The sequence below is a fragment of the Trichechus manatus genome, unplaced genomic scaffold (genome assembly GCF_000243295.1).
Source record: "Trichechus manatus latirostris isolate Lorelei unplaced genomic scaffold, TriManLat1.0 scaffold00035, whole genome shotgun sequence".
NCBI lineage: Eukaryota > Metazoa > Chordata > Mammalia > Sirenia > Trichechidae > Trichechus > Trichechus manatus.
In genome coordinates, this window is record NW_004443971.1 from 1,900,841 (window position 1) to 1,923,408 (window position 22,568).

The following is a 22,568-nucleotide window of genomic DNA, read 5'->3' on the forward strand; positions in this document are numbered from 1 at the left end:
TTGCTAGCCATTTAATGATTCCTTATTTTTGCTATTATAACAGTAGTTAGTAGACATTCTTGCACACAGCTTCTTGGGCACATGGCAAGAATTTCTCTAGAATTTATGTATAGAAATGGAATTGCAAAGTGGAAGAGTTTGCACAATTCAGCTTTATCTGATATTGCCAAATTGTTCTACACAATGGCTATATCGCTTTATCCTTCTACCAGCAGTGTATGAGAGTTTCCACCACTTTACATCTATGCCAACATCTGGCATTTTCAGATTTAAAAGTGTTTGCCCATCTAATAGGTGTGAAATGGTATGTTATTGTGGTTTTAATTTGTAACTCCCCCATTACTAGTGAGGCATTGAAGATGTTTTCCCTTCCATTAATTGCCTGTTTATATCTTGGGCCTTTCTACTTTTTTATTGGGCTTTTCTTTTTTCCCTTAATCTGTACGCTCTCTATAGCTACATACTACTCCTCAGTAGTACCAATATATCCTTGCATTCAGTAGTTTTTTTTTTTCATTTTGTTTTGTATCTTTCAATGAACAGAAGTTTAAAATTTTAATGTAGCTGACTTTATCGATATTTTCCTTTTATGATTTGGTTTTTATATCTTGTTTAATAAACCTTTTCCCTAGCTCAGTGTCAAAAGGATATTTTCCTACGTTTTGCTTTTTACATTAAGTCATTTATCTCCCTGGAATCTGCTTGTGTGTTTGCTGTGATATAAGGATCTAATTTATTTTCTCCATGTAGTTTACTCTTTTCCAACTAGTTGAACTGTATTTTGTTTTCAGTCCTTTCCATTATACATTACATGCCCATATTTGTGTATGACCCTTTCTGGGCTTTTTTGTTCAACTGGTCTACTTGTCTATCCCTGCACCACTGTTGCCATGTCTTATCATAGTTTTGAAATAATTATTGATGTCCAATAGTTATATCTTCCCCTCTACTGTTCATTTATAAAAATTGTCTTAACTAATTCACTTATTTTTCAATATTGTTTTCTAAATGCATTTAAATCTATACATTTTACTTAGGTATAACGTTGGCTCTAACTCCTGGGTTTGTATATAAAGAGTTCTCATAAACTTCCGTTTTTAACTAGGCTATAATTTAAATTTTTATTTCTTCTTTAACCCAACAATTATTTAGAAGGGTGACATTTCAAAAGGATTGAATTTCCAGGTGTTTAGGTAATTTTTTCCTCTATCTATAATGGATATCTGTTGTTTCTTACTGTTCAACATTCCTTCCTTCTTTAATAGAGCCTTTGTTTTATTTTGAAAAGACCTCTTTCCCATTCTTAGTCCCTGTGGTTCAGGTGGAGCTAATTTCCACCCCTGGCTTCAAAACTAGGTAAGTGACCCACATTTAGTCAGTGGGAGTACTACTACCTACTGGCCACAATGCTGGGTCTGAGCAAGAGCCAGTGACCCAAACTGGTGAATTAGTCTGTTCCAGAACTTCTGCTGAAATTATGGAGAAAGTGTCTTATCTGCGGATGCTGAATTGGTAGGAGATTCCAGTTGCCATTTTGCTACTGAGAAAGGAGAGTCTCCTGAAAAATGATAATAATACAAGGAACATACAGCCAAGAGATGCAGAGAGTAACCTTCTTGCTGACATCATTTGAGGAGCTGGAGCCAGCCATACCTGAAACCAGAAATAAGTGGGCTTTCATTCATATGAATAAATAATTTCCCATCCTTCCCTCTCTTCTTATGCTTTTTTTCCTCCTCCTTTCTTTTGGAGGGGGTGATTAGAGTTGTCACTTTTAGTGTCGTTTGTGACTATTTCTAATTTAATGGCATTAGGAGCACAGAATGATTCCTGTATAATTTCTGCTATTGGAATTTATTAAAATTCCTCGTGGACTATTAGAGTTAGTTTTTATAAATGCCTCATCTGTGTTTGGTATGAATATTCTTTTTAATTAGTTCACTGTTAAATCCAAATTGTATTATTTAAATTAGTTTGTCTACATGATTTTGATTTATAAGAGCTGAATTAAAGTCTCTTACTATGATTGTGGGTCTAGTAGTTTTTGCTTGCCTTTAAAAAATAGTTTAGGTTCTCTGTATTTTAACACAATATTAGTATATAAAGATTCATTGCACTTATAGCTTCTTGGTCAATTCAGCCTTTTATCGATATAAAATATCACCTTGTCCCTGTCTTAGACTGGGTTCTCTAGAGAAACAAAACCAGTGAAGTGTGTGTGTGTGTATATATATATATATATATATATGTATATATATACACACACAGAGAAAGAGAGAGAGATTTATATCAAGGAATGGCTCATGCAGTTGTAGAGGCTGGAAAGTTCCAAGTCCATGGGATCAGCAGGTGAGCTGGCAGGCTGATGGCTCACAGACTGCGGAGGCTGACAAATTCCAAGACTGGTAGATAAGCTGTTAGCTCAAGTCCCAAGAACCGGAGGTCAGATGAACAGGAGACAGATACAGGATCCAGAGAAAGTAAAAGCGGGAGAGCTTTGCAAGAAAGTCTACATATATTAGATGCAGGCCACAACCCCAAGGAAACTTTGTTTCAACTGATGGCTGCTCATAGTGGATCTCATTATGGAGGGATTACATTATATCAGTTCCCATCATGGAGGTGATTACATCATTACATAGCTGCTGAACTATATCATAACTGCCAGACAACTGAGAATCATGACCCAGCCAAGCTGACACATAACCTTTGTGTTTTTTTTTCCCTTTGCCTTTTCTTTTCTTTGCCTAGAATTCTTTTTTGTCTGATATTTTTATATGGTTATACCTGATTTCTTCTGATTCACATTTTGCCTGAGATAGCTTTTCTTATAAGGAGTTTATTAAGAAATATTTTATAAATAAAAATGATAACGTATATGCCAAAACCCAAAAAACCCAAACCCATTGTTATCTAGTTGATTCCAACTCATAGCAACCCTTTAGGAGAGAGTAAAACAGAGTAGAACTGCCCCATAGGTTTCCAAGGCTGTAAATCTTTACAGAAGTAGACTGCCACATCTTTCTCATGTGAAGCCACTGGTAAGTTCAAACTGCTGATCTTTTGGTTAGGTTAGCAGCTGAGCACTTTAACCACTGTGCCACCAGGACCACTTACAATATACATACCCATCCAAAAACCCGCTGCTTTTGAGTGAATTCCTATTCATAGCGACCTTATAGGACAGCATAGAGCTGGCCTGTAGGGTTTCCAAGGCTGTAAATCTTTATGGAAGCAGACTGCCACATCTTTCTCCCACTGAGCAGCTGGTGAGTTTGAACCGCCACCTTTTGATTAATAAGTGCCTAGTTCCAGGGACTTTGAAACCCCTCTGTTTACCTCCTTAATCTCATCTCTGAATTTTGTGTTTATCATTCTCTTACATCATAGTTTTGTTACATATGTATCTCTAAACAACATATTCTTAAATTTGTATCATTGCTATTTATGTAAACGACATTGTACTTTGTATTCTTTTCCTACTTGCTTGTTCATTCAATATTATGTTTATGAGATTCATCTATGTTGAAGTGTAAAGCTGAAGTTTATTCCTTCTAAATATTGTAGTCCATTGTATGAATATACCATGGCTTACTTATGCATCCTTCTTATGGATAGACATTTGGGGTTTTTTTTCCAGGTTTTTTGCTGTTACAAGCAGTATGGATATTAAACTTTCTTGTACATGTCTCCTGGTGCACATGTGAAAGTATGTCTCTGGATCTATACCTAGTAATGCGGTTGTTAGCTGTGTCTTAAATGTTTTTTAAAAGGATATTCATGCCCACACCCACACCCCAATTAGAGATTTTTCCTTTCTTAATAGTAAAATTTAATTCATTCACTATAGAGTTCCCAATGGCTGATTTTTCAGAAATAGAATGCCAGGACTTTCTTCCAAGGTGGTTGTTATGGATTGAATTGTGTCCCCCCAAAATGTGTGTCAACTTGGCTATGCCATGATTCCCAGTATTGTGTGATTGTCCATTTTGTCATCTGACATGATTTTCCTATGTGTTTCAAATCCTATCTCTATGATGTAATGAGGCAGGATTAGAGGCAGTTATGTTAATGAGGCAGGACTCAATCTACAAGATTAGGTCGTGTTTTAAATCAATCTCTTTTGATGTATAAAAGAGAGAAGCAAGCAGAAAGACAGGGGGACCTCATACCACCAAGAAAGAAGCACCAGAAGCATAGACAGTCCTTTGGACCCAGGCTCCCTGTGCTGAGAAACTCCTCAACCAGGGGAAGACTGATGACAAGGACCTTCCCCCAGAATCGACAGAGAGAGAAAGCCTTCCCCTGGAGCTGACACCCTGAATTCAGACTTCTAGCCTCCTAGACTGTGAGAGAATAAATTTCTTTGTTAAAGCCAATCACTTGTGGTATTTCTGTTATAGCGGCACTAGATAACTAAGACAGTGGTTAAAATTAAAGGCTCTGGATTCACATTATCTGGGTTCAAATAGCAAATCTATAAATTATTAGCCATGTCACTTTAGGCATGTTACATAAACTCTGTGTCTGTTTTCTCAGCATATAATGGAGATAACAGTACCTACCTTATAGGTTTGTGGTTAGGATAAATGACATAGTACCTATAAAATGTCTAAAACATAGTAAAGACTTAATAAAATTTGCTATTTATTATTTGTACAGTAAGATTTGCTATTTCTGTATTATAATTTGTGGTGTTGAGAAAAGTGCATGGTATTCTAGTAAGAACATGACTTTCAGGTGTTCAGCCACCTAAACAAATTTGAGAGCCTTTGCTTAGTTTAAATAGCTTGGCCACTTGGCCCATCATGATCTGAGAGCCTCCACTTCTTCAGCATCATATTGCCTAATTTCAAGATATTCCCTAACAGACACCTGAAATTCAATCTATAGTGAACTTCTGGGAATATCCAGAAGGCAATGGCTGTCTTGTGCCTGACCTCACTTCTTCCCATTCTGCCTGGAGCATGCTTGACAGACAAGGCTGGCATTATTCATGCATTTTACAAATGAGGAACCAGAGGCGCCAAGAAGTTAAGGGACTGCTTAAGTATACATGGATATTAAAGCTATATAACCCAGATCTTTTGACTGCTGACCGCTTACAGATAACAATCTTGAAAGTGGAAGAAGCATTGTATTTAGTGACATATGATCCTGAAGTAACCAGTAACTGGGAAAAAAATGAATACGGTATAATAAATCAGATACAAATTGTAGAGTCAATTGGTTGGTTACCTAATTAAAAATCAGACAACTGGAAAACTTCTTTATAAACACCATGACTGGGAAAAGTTTCTATCTGAATAAATTATTTGAGTTGTATTATTAGTCTTCCAAGGGCTTATATTTATTGGGAAATCTATTCAGAACACGCTTCTTACTACTGATAAAATCAATAAAGCAATGGACACTTGTGTACATCATAACCCAAAACCAAACCCACTGCACTGAGTCGATTCCGACCCATAGCAACCCTATAAAACAGAGTAGAACTGCCCCATAGGATTTCCAAGGATCAGCTGGTAGATTGGAACTGCCGACATTTTGGTTAGCAGCCAAGCTCTTCACCGCGCCACTAGGGCTCCATGTACATCATACTGCGGTGCAATGAATTACTTAATATGGCCCTTCTAGCCATGGTCTTTGTGACTCACACATAATGGTTGAGTGGGACTATGCAAATAAGGTATATGGAAACTGTGATGGCTGGGATTATGTGTCAACTTAGCCAGGCCATGATTCCCAATATTGTATGGTTGTCCCCCATTTTGTGTTGTGGATCTTGACCTCTACGTGTTGATGAGGCCAGATTGGTGTAAGGTGTGTCTCTGGTTGCAGCCTTGCAGGAAGGTGTAGCTCAAGTCCCACCCTTATGAAAGTTACTCCCTTCCCTGGGTGTGGCCTGCATCTAAGATACATGTATGTGTCCTGGCAAGGCTCACTCTCTGCCTCTGGTTCAGGATCAACTGACCTCCCCAGAGGCTTGCTTTCTGATCTGCCTACTCTGGGATTCGCCACCCTCCACAGCCCCTTGGGCTGGCACCTATTGCGTGACCTGATTCGCCAGCTTCTTCAGCCTTGCGAGCCAGCAGCTGGTGGTCTGAACTGCTGGTTTGGGTTCGTCAGCCCCTGCAGCCACGTGGGTTGGGAGAAGCCTACACCTGACCCATGAATTTGGGACTTCCCAGCCTCCACAATCACGTGAGCCATTTCCTTTATACGGTTCATGAGTTCTGTGAGAGGTTGCAGTGAATTAGGGAACCCAAAGACAGGCAGGAGAGTACTGAGGGGAGAGGGAGTGGTTGATGTTAGAGATGACGGAGTGGTACAGCAGCTTGGAAAAGTTGGACATTTGGGACATCTTTAACCTCTGCCTCATAGAACCAGCTTTGTGCTGATCCTTATAAAAGAAATTATTCATTTACATACATATGTAAAAAAAGTCAGCATCAATGAACATATGTCTTCAGAGGCAATTATTCAGAAAGTAAAGTCTAGCAACTTTCTGTTCCCATTTTGAACCATCTTCTTGTCACCGAGGCAGCCTCTCATAATGTTTAAGCAAACTCAAATGCTTTCAAGGTCCTTGCAAGAAAAAGAAATAAGAGAAGTGGTTTCAGTGTAAGGCAATGGGGGTGTTGAGGAGTGTGAGCGGAGGTTAGCATATCTTGTCTAATGGGGACAGCCCCTATTTAACCCAGCCTTTTGAGGAGTGAATGTGGGCTCTGTTAATCTAGTTCTGCAAGAGAAGTTAGGAATCTGGAATTTCACATGAAACTGTTTAGTTTTAAAAATAGCATGCAAGCCCAGAAAACACCCCTGTGGGCTGGATGAGTCTGTGGGCTGCCAATCTGCAACCCCTGATATGAAAAGTTAGAGGAACTTGACTGAGCTGCACAATGTGCGTTTATGTGTCCTCAGACAAGTTAATCTGTGAGCTCCAGTTCTTTCATCTATGAAATGGGCACAACACCTACCTAGCAGAGTTGTTATAAAGATCCAATGCATTACTGTGCCTATACAGTTCAGTTTAACACACTATTTGAGTACCTGCCATGCACTTGAATTAGACGTGGTTTTTGTCTTCAAGGAGTTTATGATCTAGTAAGGGAACAAGTAACAAGGATACCAGTTGAGTAGATTTCCAACTCATGATGACTCCATGTGTATCAGAGTAGAACTGTGCTTCATAAGGTTTTCAGTGGCTGATTTTTTAGAAGATTGTCAGGCCTTTCTTCCAAGGCACCTCTGGATAGACCTGAACCTCCTCCAACTTTTTTGTTAGCAGCCAAGCACATTAACCATTTGCCCCACCCAGGGAAAAGATGTGTAAACGTAATTTCAGCATGATGTAACCTTACTGCTTTTCCCATGTCCTCTCTTGCCCCCACTCTAATTTATGCTCCACACAAAGTAATCTTTTAAAAAGCATTAATCAGACCATTTCCTTGCCAAAAACATGTTAAATTTCACTGCACTTTACATAAACCACAAACTCCTCCCCATGGCCTAACAGCGCCACAGATTCTGGGACCTGCCTCCTTCTCACCTCATCAAATGCCACTCTTTCACTAGGCTCCAACCACACTGGCCTCTTTTCAGTTCCTTAAGCCAACTCTTTTATTCCTCAGTGCTCCCTGCCCAGAATTCCCTTCCCACCTGCTCTCCCCATGGTTGACTCATCTTTCAGGTCTCTGCTTGATTCAGTCAGGTTTTTTAGTTACAAACAACAGGATCCACTCATGCTGAGGAAGAGACTTTCAAAAACAACATTATGTAGCTCACAGAATCTCCAGGAGGGCAGAAGCCAGGTACCCGAACACACCAGAGGCTCCAGTGAAAACCCACTGCTGCCACCATCACTTGACACCGAAACATCAACTTCCACAAACAGCGGTGGTCGCATCTAAGAAAACAGAGACTGCGGGCCAGAAGTTCTACCTTCAGCTCCCTCACCACTGCGTAGCCAGAGAGTTCGGCACAGTTCCTTCTCACTCACTTTCAAGTTGAAGTTTTGTGCAGGTATGCCTGATTGGTGGGGCTAGGTCACATGCCTGTGTTGCAAAGGAGGCCGAGAAGGCATGTTTTCCCATGGGAAGTTTCCTCACATTTTAGAGGGATGTTCAAAAGTGCTAGACATTCAGAAAACTCGTCACATGAACACTAAATCTGTGTCACCTCAGCATAAAGGTCTTCCCTGGCAGCCCTAATTGTTTTCCCCACCCTGCCCCATTATTCTTTCTCTGCAGTCTGTCCTTTTTTTCAAGGCACTTATCCCAACTTCTTATATTGTTATATACTTATTAGTTCAAATGATTTATAAATCCTGGAGCCATGGAGTCTATTTTTAATACCGTTTCATTCAAAGAAGTGTAGTCCAAATAGCCAAAAATAAAATATATATATATTTCAGACCCTAACCTGGGTCTCTTGGAAGACAAAAAGTATCCAAGCCACAATCTCAACAATAGTTCCCATAGTTTCATATCCCTTTTCTCTCTTTAATTCTCTTCAATCCTTTAGTGAATATGTTTTAGCTTTTCCCCATAGGTCTTATCCCTAGGGTTTAACTTTCAAATGTTTTTCTACCCATTCTCTTATTTTGCATCACAAACACCCAGAAACTGCCTTAGAGAGACATTTTTCTCAGGGCCCAGGGGAAGAGAAGTTCAAAGGCAAAGTCTTTATCAGACAGAGAGGGCTGGTAACATCTACACATTGATCATTTTTAGTCACCTTGGCCTGTGGTCAACCTTCAGATGTAAATTTTATGACAATATGAATGGATACACAAAATGTGATATCTACACACAATGGTATATTGTTGAGCAAGTGACACCTGTTACCACGTCCAGGGTAGGAGTTCTGTCATATAGAGGATAGCAACCCACTCCATAGTTTCCAGGTGATGGGGTTGCCAAGAAAGATGTGATTCACACACAGGTACTGGATGGAACAACTTTACTCATCTAGAGAAGAGACGGAGCAAGATCAGCTTCAATAGTGTGCTTCAGTTCCCCATGGCTGGCAGATTTTTCTCTGTAGCCCAGGCACGGAGATGGTCTGCACACATCCCTGTTGTGCTGCAGGATTAGGACACCGTTCCCTCCCTACTGGGAACAAATACAGAAGTGGCGTTGGCCAGGGGCTGTATGAAGTGCATGTTTAGCCACGCAAGTTCCTAGGAATGCTCATGTGCTAAGGGACAGAGGAGGTAGATTTCTGACAGACCACTCACTGTCTGTACGGGATGTATTTTGGATAGAGATAGCCCAGAAAGGAAGTCAGCCCACTTTCACATCCTTTCCAAAAAACTAGGCCAACACATCTGGACCTAAGCACAAGGTTCATTCGTGGGTCACAGGGAAAGGTGGCAGGCTGTACTAATATTATTAAGCCATAAAAAAGAATGAAATTTTAATACTACAACATGGATGACCTTGAAAATAGTATGGTAAGTGAAATAAGTCAGTCAAAGAGACACATACTGTATGATCTTATATGCAATATCTAGAACAAGCAAATTCAAAGACACAAAGTAGATTAGAGGTTACCAAGGGCAGGGGAGTGGGAGGGAGTGGGGAGTTACTGCTCACTGGGTACAGAATTTCTGGGATGATGATAAATATAATTAATCCCACTGAACTGTACACTTAAAAATGTTAAATGGCAAATTTTGTTATATATATTTTACCACAATAAAACAAAAATTTAAAAAATTTTGACAGGAACAGTATCTGTTCTCTTTTGCACCTAACACAGAATCTGACAAATACACAGACAACCAAACGTGTGTTTTCTGGAAAAAGAAATGCCCAGAAATTGAGGTGTGGACAGCGACTGTGCGGCACAGAGCAGAGGCTCTTGGCTTAGTGAAGGGAGGGGTAGGGTGTGCAGAGATTAAGGGCTAGTCTGGGAGACATACCCCTGGAGAAGGCAAAGCCAAAGCAGAATCTCAAAGGGGAGGAATTCACAGGCAAAGAGGGGTGGAGGGGGGAGTACAGAGGAGAAGTATTCCAGGTAGAAGGGTAGCACAGACAAGCAAAGACAAATGCCAAACAGCTTGATGTGCAAAGTAGAAATGTCAGGAGGTGATGCTCAAGGGGGCCCGGCATGGAGGGCCTTGTATACCACACTAAGGAGGCTGGGCTTTATCCTACAGGTGACAGGAGCCACAGTGGGGATGGGATGAGGAGTAATACTCTGATTTTCATTTAAGAAACATCACTGGGTGGCAGTGTGAAGACTGAATTCGAAAGAGGCAAAACTAAAAATAGGAACAGCTGTGAGGCCAAAAAATGTCTGAAATAGGGCAGTAGTAGGTAGTAGGGATAAGTAGGAGTCATTTCAAGAAACGATTTGGAGGTAAAAGTAATAGTGCTGGATGGGCGATTGGATGGGAAGGTGAGGGAAGAATTTAAAATGATGTTCAAATCTCTAGCTTGGATGATGATGTTATTAATTGAGGTTGTATAAACAGGAGGAATAGGTTGGGCAGTGATAAAGATTCCCAATTCAGTTACTGTGAAGCTGACTTTAAAGTACCTGTGAGACTTCTAAAGGAGCACTGGTGGCCCAGTGGTTAAGTGCTCAGCTGCTAACTAACAGGTTGGTGGTTCGAACTCACCAGCCGCTCCTTGGGAGAAAGATGAGACAGTCTGTTTACCTAAAGATTACAGCCTTGGAAACCCTATGGGGCAGTTCTACTCTGTCCTATAGGGTCACTATAAGTTGGACCTGACTTGACACCAACAGGACGGGTGGGATCTCTAAGTATAGAAGAGTGATAGGAAGTGCAAGAGAATGCTGTGGGGAGCCCTGGAGTGGCTGTCCTTTTGGGGTGGCATAGGCCCTGTTGATGTTCTTTCCCCTTGGCCTCTATGACCTACTTTCCTTGGTACTACTCTTACCTCTGATCATTGCTTCTCCAAATGTTTTGCTGTTCCTTCCCTAGAATGTGAGATTCCCTAGCGGATTTCACCAACTGGGTCCCCCACTGCCCATCCATCCAACCCTTATCTCTAGCTCAGAATTTTACTTAAGATCCATCTCTCCAACTACTTTCTAAGAATCTTAGAGAAAAGAGGTAGTAGTGTGGACTGACTGCCAGGGACCACGTGACTGGCTGTGACTATTTTTTGGTTTCTCTGAAAATATTAAATTTAGAGATCAGGGGTCAGAATGCAGACCTATTAATATGCATTAATATGTACCCCTCAACTTCTCACCCTACTTTAAGCCTGTTTATACCTTTCTCAAGGACATTAACTCCCCCTTTATGCATAGTGAGGAGTCCCAGTGGTGCAGTGGTTAAGAGCTCAGCTGCTAACCAAAAGTTCGGCAGTTCAGATCCACTAGCTGCTCCTTGGAAACCCTATGGGGCAGTTCTACTCTGTCCTATAGGGGCGCTATGAGTTGGAATCAACTCGACAGCAATGGGTTTTGGTTTTATGCCTAGTTCATTCTTTTCATCAGGAACTGAAATCAAACAAAAATGGAAATAGAAATTTAAATTCTATTGACACGGAATAAAAATAACTGTTCACATCATAAGAGACAAATAATACTTTACATGGATTCACTTTTTCAAAACAAAAATCACAACTCCTATTTTGTGAAAAAGGAAAGCTTTTTACTTCAGAATTCTTTGTTAACTACTTCAATGATGAAGGGGCTCTGATCTCATAAGCAAATCACACCATGACTTAAACTTTTTATATGTATAAGTTGGTTAAAACACAAAACCAGTATTTTGACAAATTCACTTAAATATTGTTCCCATCAACTACTTAAAACTAGTTACTCACAACAGTATGATCTTTCACTCCCAAGGAGCACAAGGATGACACTGTACTTGATTAGAAACATTCCCAACATTATCTGAAGTGATCTATTAATCAATGGCTGTACTATGTTTCATCAGCAGCCACTTTAACCCTTTGAGATGACTCCTGCAGTTTGAGTCTGTAACATCTTAAAAGCTTCAGAGAAGAGCCTAAGAAGGTTCCTGTCATTCCCAGAAAGAGGCTCAAGTGTAGAATTCTCAGTTTCTACGCAGGGCCTTGGTTCGATTCCCAATCACTGTACCTCATGCGCAGCTACCACTCATCTGTCAGTGCAGGCTTACGTTTGCTCTGGTGCTGAAAAGGTTTCAGCAGAGTTTCCAGATTAAGCTAGACTAGGAAGAAAGGCCTGGTGATCTAATTCCAAAAATCAGCCAGTGAAAACCCTATGGATCACAACAGTCTGAAGACGCACCCCATCATGAGAACGGCACAGGACTGGGCAGAGTTTTGTTCCATTGTGCATGGGGTTGCCATGAGTTTGGGGCCAATTTGATGGCAGCTAACAGCAATAATATCATTCCCAGAAGATATTCATAAATCATGCTCGATTTGTCAGGTTAACTGCTCAGAAGTTGGAAGGCGTGTTGTCATCACCAGACTGAGCTATTTTAACCTGGCATTCTGCCACGTGGCACTGGTTCTTGCACGCTCAGGAGAGTCAGACCACATGTGAGCAATGGCAAGAGGCACTATAATGAATAAGAGCTCAGGAACACTTGGTTTTTTTTTTTTGTTGTTGTTAAGCTTAGGCTTATCGAAAGTCATTAAGGATTCATCTTGATCTCTACACAGACCCTCAGACTCATACAGATAGGTGCATAATAAGGACATGGTCATTTCTGTTCTTCACAAAGTACTCAGGACTCTGACAAGAAATTTCACAAGTTTATACAAATGCCCATTTTCATACCAATTTATGAATTCAATAGCTCGTCTCACAAAGAACAGGAGATACTGTTTTTAGCAATGAATTTTGGATGGGAGTACTTCTGACACTCATAGAAAATTGCAATGATGTTCTCCCTAGGTTTTAAAGTTCATTTTACCCATTTATGACATTTTCTCCATCATATACTAAATTCTTCCCATCCTAAAATTAATTTACTATTGTTAGCAAAATATCTTTTAGCTATTTGTATACTTAGATGTATTTATTTTTTTATTAGGTTGTACCTTATGGAACTGATGATATTTGACTGTTTTTGACGTGTGAAAAGTTTTTTCACATGGCTGAACCGAATAAAACCTGAGCTTCAGTTGGCTGGCTGGCTTTCCTCATGTATATACAGGACAGTACTTTCTGCTTTACTTCAGCAGGGAGAATGAAAATGTTTACCACATTCACCAGTTCTGTGCGGCCTTGCAAAACTGTGCTTGTAGACAGCTGGTTAATTTCCTGAATATATTTTAGAGGTACAGTGACTTCCACAAGTTTAGTATTTAAGAAAAAAAACATCTAGCCCAAACTGGGTACACTGTCTTTGTAACTACATCACCCATTTACCTGAAAATGGGTAAACGGGTTTTTGCAGGGTTAAGGTCAGGTCTTGAATTAATAGGTCAAATAATAAAATACAAAAGTGTTTTAAATTTTGAATTCTGCCACCTCTGTCACCTCACTAACATTCAATGTTATACAGCAGCTACCCTGAGACACGGTGCTAAGCACCAGTGAAAGAGATAAGCCCCAGACCTTGCTCTCAAGAAACTTACCCTCTTTTTAAAGAGATACAAAAATATAAATAAGGAGAGGATATTCTAAGTGCTTTCAGTTTCAAACTGGGACATAGTAAAAAGTAGAAAAGTGACAGCACTTCAGGAGCTTTGAATCAACTTCAAACATGACAGGCAAAAAGCCAAATACGAATGTGTTTTGAGTCTAGATCCAGGTCAACATGATAATCAAAGGTGTCCTCCTTCATGCATCCGGACCCGAGAAGTCTTCTTTCCGCCCCAGAAACAACGACTACAGATCCTCCAGGTCAGTTACATCCACAGCCACTTTCAGGAACAGAGTGTCGTCTTTAATGTAGGTATTTTTGGCGTTCTCCAGTGTGGAATGAGCCACAAAGCGGGGACACCCAGATGCGATGTTCATCTCCCCATCGGGTCTTCTAAAGCTGCTGCTATTGGGGTCGGCCTTGAAGGTCTCCATAATGTGGTTCTTTTTGCCACTCTGGTCCAAAAGCATCAGGGTCACCCTCTGCCTGAATGGCCACTGCAACAGCGAGTCAAACTCCCCTCGCATCACCACGAAGTACAGCGACAGGTGCGTCCCCTTCCCGGACCCGTCCCCGTTCAGGTAAGCTCTAGCACAGAGCCGGTAACCACACCGGCTGGTATAGAAGGGCTGGCTAAAGATGGAGACTGTGTGCCCGTCCACCGCCTCCCTCTTCTTCATCTTGTAGTCTGTCACCTTCCAGATGAGCTTCCCGTTGTAGCAGGCACCCTCTAGCAGTTTAAATCGCTCCTCATTTTTATTCAGCTGTGCTTTATGAATATTAATGTGGGCGTCATGTTTGTTAGTCTGCCCTTCCAAAACAACTGCAAAGAAAATAAAAGAGATTCCATAGGCCTGAGAGTTGTCTTTAGAATTTTCCCAAAGTGGTATTTTGTTACCTACAATTCTGACATCCTGAAGATCAACTGAACCCAAAGACCACACATGGACCGTTTGTATTAACAATATTAACACAGTGAACCTCATGCCTTGACAAATATGGCACCAAGAAAACTCACCACAGCACAGAAAAGATACACTCAGCATCCAACTAGCATGCACTAGCATGGCGGGCTCCAGTTTTCTAACTAGAATGTTTTTAAATAGCCAAACAGTTGCATATTTTTCCATAGTTAAAAAAAAAAAAGTTCCCACCACATCTCTCCCTCAGCACGCTCATTATTTTCCATTCTCCTTAAAAAACCATCATTCCCTGTTCTTGGAATTTCCTGGCCAGTTTCCACCTCCTGCTCATGGGCCTCCCTCATTCTTGCCTAAGGGGCCAGAATCTCCTGCTGTTCTCTTCCAGGAACACCAGATTCTACCACTGGCTATCCTGGACGGCTGTGGTTCACCATTTTCCCAAGTGTTTGCTGATTTCACAAACACATGCAGACAAACAAGGCATCAAAAGAAAAGTAAAGCATCAGACATACCTAATATTTGATCATTGGTTTCTAGCGTGGTAATTTTCTGTTTAATTGTATCAATCGCTTCCACCAAAGGCCTCAGGTCAAGTTTAGTTTGTTGCTGGTTAGCCATTTGTAATAACTGACGCACTTGAGCTTCTAGCCAAGCAGATTTGTCAATGTGACTGGCAAGAGCCTTTCAGTACAAAATGGATCATGTTAAAAAAAAAAAAAAGAACTTCAGTTAATATCTTAGTACGTTATTGAGATTAAATTGTTTCAACTCAAATATTTCGCATTTTAATGAAACATCAAAACTCATGAAAAATACACAGCCCAGAAGAGAAAATTCAGTGAAGAGCACTGAGAGTTGAACCATCTAATCTAGTATCTTCCTCTTCCTCTCCTACCCCAGCTCCCGTTCCAAATCTTTTAACTTTTCTTGTCTGATTTTTACTTCTCCCTCAATGTCTCTCGACTTGGTTCTCTAACCCACTGGTACATCTCTAGTCTCATGTTTACTCTCCTCTTGTCTTACCACTTCCCTCTCTTCTTAGAAGCTCCTTTCTGGATTCACTCCTGCTCTGCTAGAAGGCAGGAGAATGAGCTGGAAGCAGGCCCCCTGTTCTGGCCTGAGCTCTACAGTGGGAAGTGGCCTGAGGTAAGGCCTGAACTTTTGACTGCTCTTTAGAGGGAAGAGATTAAAAGGAACTATTACTGTATTTCTCCTCCACGCTTGCCCTAAGTGTCTTAACTCTGGACTGGTATTTGTGTTAGAAAAAGGTTGGAATTGAGATATCAATATATATATATATATATGTATATTAAATACAATTAACATATGATACACGTATTAAATGCAATTAAATATATATATTAAATGCACACGTATGTGTGTGTGTGTCTGTTGTTGTTAGGTGCCATCAAGTCTATTCTGACTCATAGCTACCCCATGTGACAGAATAGAACTGCCCTCCATGGAGTTTTCTAGGCTGTGAACCTGGAGCAGATCACCAGGTCTTTCTCCCAGGGAGCCGCCATGTGGGTTCAAACCACCAACCTTTTGGTTAGCAGCTGAGTACTTAACCGTTGTGCCAGCAGGGCTCCACACACACACACATATGTGTGTGTATGTGTGTGTGTATATATACATATATGTAAATGTTCTGATAAGGCATGGAAATTATACAGTCTAGATTTTTCTGGGATAATCCAAATTTCAAATATATTGCCCACATCACATGTCTTGGAAATCTTTTTCAGTATAAATTTTATAATCAAGATTACAGGCATTTTTTATTAGGAATTCATTTGTGATTCTTTAACACTCATAATTCACAAAGTAATTTTTTGCTATATTTTAGTTATGTTTAAAGCATTATTCCCCCAAAGGGAATGAATAGTTTCACTTTGTCGACTATAAAATGCTCACAATGAATCTGAAATCAAGCAGCTAATATTGGCCTATGTTAATTAAAACCCTCATTACTGTAGATTATATAAAGAGTATTGTAAGGGTAAAAAAACCATAATGTATGCAGCTTACTTGCAAATGTTCAGAAAGAATACACACATACACATTTATATATATATACATATATATACATGTATCTATATAAACGTATATATGTATATACAACGATTATTGTGAGCACGGCGCAGGACCCGGCAGTGTTTCGTTCTGTGGTACACAGGGTTGCTATGAGTCGGAACTGACTCGACAGCACCTAACAACAACAATATATATATATACACACACAGACACACATAGAGAGGGAGAGAAATGGGACAAAATGTTGACAATGCGTGAATCTGTACATTTGAAATAATTTCCATATAAAAACTTAAAAAGCCTCACTACAAATTGAAAGCTAAACCTTGGCTTTGATTGGACAGACCACTTCTCACCTGGATGTTTGATAGCAAGTTTCCATTCTTGCCAAACAACTGTGAAAACTGCTTGAATTCCTTTTCAAATTTCTTTACGGTTTCTGCTAGCTGCTGGATTTTACTTTCTTTCTGTTCAAGACTCTTATATAAATCAGAAATCTAATAATGGGAGGGAAAATGAAGTCATTTATATGCATGCATACAAGTTTAAAAAATTTAAATATCCCCCATTGCCTTCTAGTTGATTATGACTCATAGTGATCCTAGGACAGAGTAGAACTGCCCCACATGCTGTAATCTTTACAGGATCAGACTGCCACATCTTTCTCCCATGGAACGGCTGGGAGGTTCAAACTCCAACAGCTAACCTTTCAGTTAGCAGCTGAGCACTTAACCACTGTGCCACCAGGGCTCCAATTTAAATATATATAACCATTGCCCTCGAGTTGATTCGACTCATAGTGACCCTATAGGACAGAGTAGAACTGCCTCATAGGGTTTCAAGGAGTGGCTGGTGGATTCGAACCACAGACCTTTTGGTTAGCAACTGAATGCTTAACCACTGCGCCACCAGCGCTCCAATTTAAATAGAGTTCTTGGAAAACACTTGCAGGTAAGAAGCTGTTATACAAAAAATATATACGTATATATTTCTAGGAAAATGTTTACAGGTACAGCCCTATATAATTCTAGGAAAATGTTTGCAGGTGATTCCAGAAAACCAGGTCCACAGATTTCTCATCAGCCTTTTCTACACCTAACCTGTGATAATGGTTCAGCTAGTGATGGTGACATCACTTGACTGAATTTACTGAACTGGTTCTCTTCATTCAGTATGCATTTACTATAGAATCACACAGTACTGATCACTATACCACCATTAGATGTTATATGCAGAGTAACAATAATACTAATAATAGCTAAAATTTGCTGAATGTCTATCATACCTTCATGTTCATTATCTCTTCTAATCTTCAAAAAACCCTATAAGGTAGGTAATACTCCCCAGCATGTTTTCACCTTTTCAAAATGGGCGACTGAGAGCTTGACATAACTGATGCCATGATGAACCTATAAGTTTTTTTTTTTCTTTGCCTTCTCCTTTTGGCATACCTTTGTTAATGGCTTGGTTTTGCTCTGTCTGGCCACCTGTGGCTTACAAACCCCCCCCACAGGAAGATTAGAGACCAGATGTCAGATATGGAAATGTCTGGCAGATATCTCTTTAGTATGATAGAGTCTCTTATAATTACCTTACAATGTATAACAACACTTATAATCTTTGTAAAAATCACATATAAACTCTAATGTAAAAATGCCTTTTGGGACTCCATAGAGACAGCCTGCGTTGCTGTACGATCCCTGGTGGTGGACACCTCCTAAAACAAAACTTTCTTACTCTTTGTGACTTGGAGTATGTTTCATTGGCTCGACTGCTCCAGGGCAGGGGCCCTATTTGGGTAACGAATTTTTGGCGCCCAACATGGGGCTCAAATTACTCAGGCCCTCGTTCCATCTCCCTAAGGACCGGGCCCCTGGGAAGGACCCGGGAAGAGAGAAGGTGCACCCCTCCTTGAATTGTGGAGGTCTCTCAACCTGTGGTGGCCCAGAAGTCTGGTTATAGGGGAGGATTCCACGGCGGCGAGCTCTAGACTGAGGGAGAAAGTTTCCGTCAGCCATGGTAGGTAACTGGGCATCGGGTGGTAAATCCTCTGTAAGAGCTACAGGGGTGTCAGTTCTCATAGACTCCCTCCAAGAGCGGGTGACTAAGTCCTGTGAGGTTTGATTTAGGAAATAATATTGGAGTTATTATTCCCTCTCCTTGAGCATAGAGAATGTGACCCAAATGGAGCTGGACTCACAAGGACTCACAAGGACACATCAACTGGGCTCTGAGGTGTAAAGACAATAGCTAAGATAATCTTGGAAAATATCTTTTAGGGAAACTTCCACACAAAGCCAATCAAACAGAACACAAAAGACTTTCTACCCTTTTTCTATTAGCATTTAGTGAATAGAAATTTCTTGGACCAACGAAGGCTCTCCTGACTGTCGTTACTGAAACCTATACCAATGACTGTCAAGAAAGACAATTCAAAATGTAGGATCACAGTTTCTAGCCAATCTGAAAAGGCTAAGCTTTCAATGGTTTTGCCCATTTGTAGTGTTAATATATACTGATGACTCTGTAATGGTTCTTTGGACTCGGGCAGGCATGGCTGTGGCAGCATGCCTGTTTTCCCGCTTCTGTCTGTTCTGTGATATTTCTTTGGACTCGGGCAGACATGGCTCTGGCAGCATGGCTGTCCGTTTCCCACTTCTGCTCTTTTGAACATATGCCGAATAAAACTTTCTTTTGCTATACTAAACTTTATGATGTTCTTCCCCTACAACAGTTAATGGCGTAGTCGTCAAGGATCTCTGAAGCTACGAATCCAGTCAACCTCGAGGAGACCTGGACTGCGGAGCAGAAGCCAGCAAAGAAAGGTCCTATCTTCTGGACCCATGTGTTCCCACTTCATGTCCCTTTGAAATTGATGCAGTGAGTGCTCTCAGAAAATGAACCTTTGCTTATTCTTTTGTTGTTCTGTTTCTCATGTTTTCTTAAGTTTTGTTCAGCATATTTGTTTGTAAAACCAGTTGACTGATTAAGGAGAATCTTTCTTAGATTTTTGCTTGATTGTTTGGTTAAGTGAACTGCAGTTTAGGCTTGGATTGAGGTATCTGAAGAAGGAATTCTATTTTCAAAGAGCTTTGAGCCACTATAAGCTGAAAAAAAAAAAAAATTCAGGCAAGGGTTGACCAGTAAAAGCCATTAGGGCGGTCACTGGCTCTCATAACGAGCGTTAAAATCTCCCGTGACAGGATAAGGTGGTCACGAGACAGGCTACAGCACTAGGCTGCCCGCCACCCACAAGAAAAATCTCGTGCAACGAAGGTACACATTGGTCAAAGCAAAACACTGTCCAAACCCTGCGGCGTTCCTTGTTAGGTTTCTTTTCTGTGGCTCAGAGAAAACCTGGCAGATAGTGCTCTGTTTTGCCAAATTCTCGGGGGGAGGTGGCAGCTCCTGACCTGTGTTTTGGTATTTAAGGGAGAAGTGGTAGTTCTGTACCTGTTTTTTCCCATTGACTTCAGTCGATCTTACCAAAAATTGCTATATACACTTCAAGAAACTAGGATCCCCATATCCTTGTTTTGTGTGGTATTATCTGGTGAGTGTATGTGGTCTTTCTGTCTCCTTTTGTTCTAAGAGCTTGCTTCTGGTCTAGAGCACTGTGTCTAAGTTTGTCTTGTATCAGGTTGGACATTGTGGCTAAGAATTGCTGTTTTTTGTAAGGCTAGTCATAGAACCTCAGTTCTTTCTTCGTCCAGAAAAAACTGCATCTTGTGTCTGTCTTATGATTTAGATTTTTAATAGTTACTTGGAGAAATTTTGATATAAATTGGTCTATTTGAAAAATACACTAAGATCTTTATGTTTTATACTATGTCAATCTTAAAAGTGAACTTTCTAAGGAACTTATGCTAGATATTATATGAAATGTGTTTTATTTAAGGAAAAAGGATAGTTTTGTCTTAAAGTAAAAGTAGCAGTTCCAGAACAGTAAAAAAAAAATTAGTTCTCTTTTGTCCTTCAAAATGCCTCCATCAATTGAAACATATGTAAATGTCTTTCATGAGTCAAGAGAGTGAGGGCGGGGCAAAATCAGGCCTCTTCAGCCCCAGCCCCCAGTCTCCAAGGTTGTGTAGCTCCAGGGAAGCTTTTGAAAGACCCCTTTCCAGCTAGGTAGAGACTCTTTTAAGACAACAGAAAAACTGCTGCTTTGCTACAGAAATTGAGGGGATCCCGATTATAGAACTGTAAACAAGTTCCCTCTATTATAGGGGAACTCTAAGAAGTCAAACAATAGAAATTATAATGAGACACACTTGACGTGGCCTGGAAAAATGTTTCCACTCCTAGCCAGAGACTTAAGATTATATCCATATCTATGAATTGATCAGTTGAGCAGAGACTCTGTGATTTCCAAAGCCAGTTGATAAAATCTTTAAGGGCTAAAATTAGATTGGGAAAAATATGAGAACAGTAAAAGTTGAATTAAATCTTAGAATGTTTAAATAGACTTTTCTTTCAACAACATTTATGTTTTATGGTATATAGGCTTAAAATAATTCCCAAAACATTTCAGGTAACTTACAGATATTAAATTAATAGATATTTGTCATAATTTAAGCTTATATACTTTTGCTTTTTATGCCATGAGAAAGGATATATATTTATATATATATTTGTCTGTTAATAAGTGTTCATTTTTGCCATTTAAAGGCAAAAGAATACAGAATGCAACAAAGTCAATGTTTAAGAGATTTATTGGAAAAGAAATTTCTTTGATATGGTCAAGTCTTACCTGTCTGACCAAAGTTTAATGGTTTAATTTATGAGATTTTTAAGAGTTTTAATGTTAAGTAGCATATAAAACAAAGAATTGGGTTTCTCACAGTTAAAATAACAAAATTTCTTTGATTTCTGCATTAAAGGGTTAATTTATTCTTTGTGTAACCTGCCTGGAAGACAAAGGTTTGGCCTCTCATTAGAATAAGATTCCTAAGTCTGAAAACTAAGCCACATGGCTTTTAGAAAAGAAAGCTAAGGTTTTTACTTTAAGATCTTTGGTTAAATAACTTATTTCTTTATTGTTAACTTGGTCCCAACTTTATCTTTTTGAATCTAGCATCATCAAAGCCAATGGTTTGATTGGGGAATTCCCATCATTTACCTATGAAGTTTTTTTTATTACTATTCAGGTATTTAGAGATTTGATAATCTTGGTATATTCTTGGTATACCCTGACTGTATGGTACTTTGTCTCAAAATTATTATGTATTATATCTGAAGCTCTTTGAATACAGTTAATGGCTATATTTAGAAATATTTTTATCTAAAGTTTTTTTTAACTGATTTTATTTGGCCTTTTATGTTGGCTTGTAATTAATTTCTATCAGGTCTTTTACTATTAATATGTTTATGAATTAATCATGGCCATATTAAGTTTTGTCATCTGCAGATAAGTTTTTACTTTAGATTTGCTGAAAACGTTTGACCAAAATATCTCAACAAAAAGATGGACAATATTGGACTTGCGAAAAGGACTGAATAAAATTTACAGAACTCCTATGCAGAAGCTGATGGGTTCATAAGACTGTGGCCAATCCAGAATCACGTGGAATAGAAATTAACTACATAAGACTGAGTAAACAAAAGGAAACTATGTTTTATTTTTAATATTGCTGATGTTTTAAGGTCCTAATTTCTGGATATAAGAAACTATTTTCCTTTCTCCTAAATTATCTAACTAATGGGTTTAGATATTGTAACTCCTGAATTAGAAGTTCCTATTGGTAAACTTAACAAAGTTGTAAATATCATAACCAGAGAAGTATCTGAAATTTGAGCTATGATTTTACAAAATAGAATAGTACTAGATTTCCTGTTAGTGCTCCCAAGAAACAGTTTTGTGCCTTAATAGATAGATGTTGCTGTATTTATATTAATACTCGGTCTGAGGTTTTGCAGAACATAGTTGCTGTTGAGGCACAAGAAGTCACTAATGTTGCTTAAGTATAAACGAACACCTCATGAGATTTGTTTCCTTGGTTCAGAGACCTTAGGGTCATGGTTTCATTTGTTATTTAAGA

The 22,568-nt window shown here is 39.6% G+C and overlaps 1 protein-coding gene across 4 annotated transcripts in view; it reads right to left on the reverse strand.

Moving 5' to 3' along the window:
• Positions 1 to 503: 503 nt before the first annotated feature.
• TRAF5 (TNF receptor associated factor 5) overlaps positions 504 to 22,568 on the reverse strand; it is a 73,574-nt gene continuing 51,509 nt past the window's right edge. The window contains exons 10-13 of one of the 4 annotated variants that reach the window (XR_002823911.1): positions 16,887 to 17,027; positions 15,006 to 15,174; positions 13,563 to 14,393; positions 504 to 1,653 (exon numbers count right to left, since the gene is read on the reverse strand). Coding sequence is in view for 2 of the 4 variants with exons in the window: in XM_023730272.1 (XP_023586040.1) it covers positions 13,816 to 14,393; positions 15,006 to 15,174; positions 16,887 to 17,027 (888 nt within the window). In the remaining 2 variants the exon portion in view is untranslated. Of the gene's footprint in view, positions 1,654 to 11,444; positions 11,482 to 11,512; positions 14,394 to 15,005; positions 15,175 to 16,886; positions 17,028 to 22,568 lie in introns of those variants that run through there. The other 3 variants (XR_002823912.1, XM_023730272.1, XM_004375175.2) reach the window with 3 other exon arrangements.